We start from the raw sequence: 3,765 nt of genomic DNA, 5'->3' as shown, positions 1-3,765 counted from the left end.
GCTATTCATAGCTACTTAGTATTGAGTTGTTTGTTTTTCAGAGTTGCCAGAAAAAGTTAAAAATACTTAATAAAAATTGATTTTCAAAAATTAGGATTTTTTTTTTTATTTTGTATTTTTTACTCCTGGTTTTTAAATAATTACATCATATGACTTACTAAGGTTTGTTGTATCAAACAGGAGATAAGAAACTACCTTGCATATTCATAGGGAGGGAGAAAATATTAATATGCATTAGAGAAGTGATTTTCCCATTGTACATGGCTCTGGTGAGACTGCACCTTGAATACTGTGTTCAGTTTTGGGCCCCTCACTACAAGAAAGACATTGAGGTGCTGGAGCATGTCCAGAGAAGGGCAACGAAGCTGGTGAAGGGTCTAGAGCACAAGTCTTATGAGAAGCAGCTGAGGGAACTGGGGTTGTTTAGTCTGGAGAAAAAGAGTCTGAGACCTTATCGCTCTCTGCAACTGCATGAAAGGAGGTTGTAGCGAGGTGGGTGTCGGTCTCTTCTCCCAAGTAACAAGTGATAGGAGAGGAAATGGCCTCAAGTTGCACCAAGGGAGGTTTAGATTGGGTATTGGGAAAGATTTCTTCAGTGAAAGGATTGTCAAGCCTTGGAACAAGCTGCCCAGGGAAGAGGTTGAGTCACCATCCCTGGTGGTATTTGAAAGACTTGTAGATGTGGTGTTTAGGGACATGGTTTGGTGGTGGACTTCACAGTGCTAGGTTAACCGTTGGACTTGATGATCTTAAGGGTCTTTTCCAACCTAAATGATTATACAATTCAATTCTATGACTGACTTCAGATATATATACACACACATATATATATGAGATGTGTGATAGGATGTGTGTATATATATGTCCTCAGAGAAGATATATTACTTTATTAGCTTTTTCTTCCCCTCTGAGACAACAATATCAGACACTGAAAATTGATCTAATTGTTTTATGTTTGTAGTCTGGGCAGTGCAATTGCTACCTAGTATCTTATCTTAACAAGGATGACAAGAAATTGGAAGATTTTGCAAGAACTGGTTTAGTGATACTGATATGCCCCATGAAATATGGATAAATTGTATTTTTGTAGTTCCTGGTGTAGTTCCTGGTCATGCATTAAATTTTTTCATTACATTGTCAATAAGTTACATTAAAATTGTTTACAGTTCTCTTTCTGTTCTTGCTTTCTCTCTCTCTCCCCCCTCCATTCTAAAGCTGCTTAAGGAGATAGCTAGGAAACGCAGAAGCATTCGTCTTGGGAGGGAAGTTGAATTAAAGCCATATATTGCAGCTCACTTTGAAGTTCTTCCTACGGAGTTCACGTTGGGGGATAAGAAGCATTATGGTGGCTTTGAGAATAAGCAGCTGCAGAGTGGTCAAGAATATGTCTTCTTTGTGTTGGCTGTAATGGAGCACTCAGAATCTGTAAGTTAGTTAATATTTTTCAATCCCAAAATTACCTTTCCACAATCATGAAAACATTTTTCCAATGCTTATTCCACTTCCCAAAAGCTATTTTTTTACAGTATGTGTCAGAGCATCTCTAAAGTGAGTGTTTCCTTGCTTAGTTCCAGTTAATTCCTTGAACTTTTCTATTTTGCTTGTGTCTTTATGTGTTGCTTCTGTGTATAACTGAAACTAAGGATCACCTTTTATTAGCTGTGGTGTGATCCTTCACAAATTACATGCTCAGCTATTTGAGATCATTGACACAGGTTCTGAGGCATGAACTTCACAGCAGCATCTTTCTGAATGCATTTAAAAAAGAGTTCCTCACTTGCCTTAATACTACCATTGAATAGTGGTGTTGGATACCCAGGATTCTTGGAAAGATCCATTGAATCAGAGACATGCACAGCTAGCCTCTTTAGTTACAGTCATTCCCTAACAACTTTATCAGTGAATTGTTAGAAAGTTAGAAAATAATTCCATAATAAGGAAAATTCCTGAGGTGAGCTAAATAATAAGCTGTCATTCCTCTTTATGTAATGCATCTTGTAGTTATGTCCCTTTATGCTTGAGTTAATCTACTGCATGTAATATAGTTTAAAAAAAAAAAAAAAGGCAGACAGAAATGGGACTGTAGAAAGAAGTTGCAATACACATTAACATTTTAACGTACCCTGTGTAATATGGTATCTTTTTAATTGGTACTTAATGTGACAGGTACATTTGCTGGCTCAACCACTTGAAACTACTACACCAATAATCTGAATTCCAGTGAAATGCTTCCAGTGTGTAACCTTACAATTGCTTTCTTGATGTCAACAGAATTTGCCTACTTAAACACAATGAGGAAGTAGTTTCAATTTGAATATTTTTGGATACATAGCTTCATTTGAAAATAAAATAAGTGCCTCTTGGAAGCTCTAACATATGTCCAAAGTTCCCCTTTCACTTTTTGACAGTGGCTGCACAGGCAGAGAATTCTGAAGGTGCTGCATCAGAAAGGTTCAAACTGGAGAAAGTAGACAACTTCTGGCTATAAAGTTAGATGGCCAAAAATCTGTGTGTCAGAAATTACCTGTAGTAAAATTGATCTTTTAAATACAAAGTACCGTTTCTTATTTATTTTTCTATATTAATTAAGGCATTGGTCATTTCATATAACCCTAAGGTTACTACTTTGTTAGAGAGAAATCAGGATGAAAAAGCAGAAAAAAATAGAGTTGTAAATTTACAGCTGAAAAGGCTGGTATGGCAAAATATATCCAGGGGCATACTGTTGAAGATTTGAAAAGGCATTACTAAACTTACAATATGGACAATATCTGGTTTAGCATGCCATCTGAAACATCTATGTGATTAAGTAGCATGGGGTAGTCACAGAGAGTGAAGAGTTTGTAAGGGTGAGTGAGCTTCAATTCCCAGTGTTCCAGTGTATCTGCTCAATATAGCTGGTTTTCTTCTAGGGCTATAGATCGTAGTGGTGTATGAGTTGTCACTTGCAATGGATGGTTTTCCTGATATTCAAAATACTTTTTACGTGAGGTTTCTCCTTCAGAGAGCATAAAATTTCTCTGTTGATTGGGAGAATGGAGAACTTGCTTTACAAAAGGGCATGGGGAGGTCTGAATTTGTTTAACTTAGTAAAATGGAAGCTGAGAGAGCTTATGATTACAGTCTATAAATATGTTAAGCATGTTATCAAGAGGAAGGAAAAAAACAATACATAAATTTGGTAAAATAATAAATGAGTTTAAATTAGTCATTAATACAGGTAGGTTGAAAATTAAAAGCAAGATCCTATTTATTGGAGAACAAGTAGTAAGTGCTCAGTATCCCTCTGTATCCCTTTCCAGGCATTTTTTCTGCCTGCTCCAAAGGAAGAGGCTAAATACAAAGAGTTTCTTACTGTTGCAATGGGCTTTTTTCTATCTTTTGAGAATACTGAAGCTGGGAAAAAAACCTCAGTCAGCTCAGGTGTTTCAGGAATGCAACATGGAGACTCCCCAGTTTCTAAACAGCAATCACAGACTTTTAAAAAATTTGGTGCCAGGTTTAGTAAAAAAGCATAACATAACTGGACATCATTGGCATGGGTACTAGCTCAGTACCAGCTAGTGTAAGTGCCTCAGCTTTGCTGGTCCTAATCCCATCTCTAACTTTAAACCCAGATGCTGCCGTAGCCCAGAGCCCAAAATAAGGTCAAATGAAGTGTAAAAAAACATGTCTCCTTTGATAACACTTGTCCTGGCTCAGGGCATCTTTTAGAATACAGTGCAAACATGGTAAATGAAAAGTATTCTCTTCCCCTGATTATCT

At 36.9% G+C, this 3,765-nt stretch overlaps 1 protein-coding gene across 1 annotated transcript in view; it reads left to right on the top strand.

The window, feature by feature from the left end:
- The window catches only part of PTPRD (protein tyrosine phosphatase, receptor type, D), a 289,678-nt gene that overhangs the window by 191,698 nt on the left and 94,215 nt on the right, over positions 1-3,765 (top strand). Inside the window, 1 exon segment of the mRNA XM_009328051.1 lies at positions 1,216-1,425. Coding sequence (XP_009326326.1) covers positions 1,216-1,425 — 210 coding nt within the window.

Source organism: Pygoscelis adeliae, unplaced genomic scaffold (assembly GCF_000699105.1).
Source record: "Pygoscelis adeliae isolate BGI_AS28 unplaced genomic scaffold, ASM69910v1 Scaffold45, whole genome shotgun sequence".
Classification (NCBI taxonomy): Eukaryota; Metazoa; Chordata; class Aves; order Sphenisciformes; family Spheniscidae; genus Pygoscelis; species Pygoscelis adeliae.
Note: the sequence above shows the minus strand (reverse complement) of the source record. Positions and strands in the feature narration are given on the sequence as shown.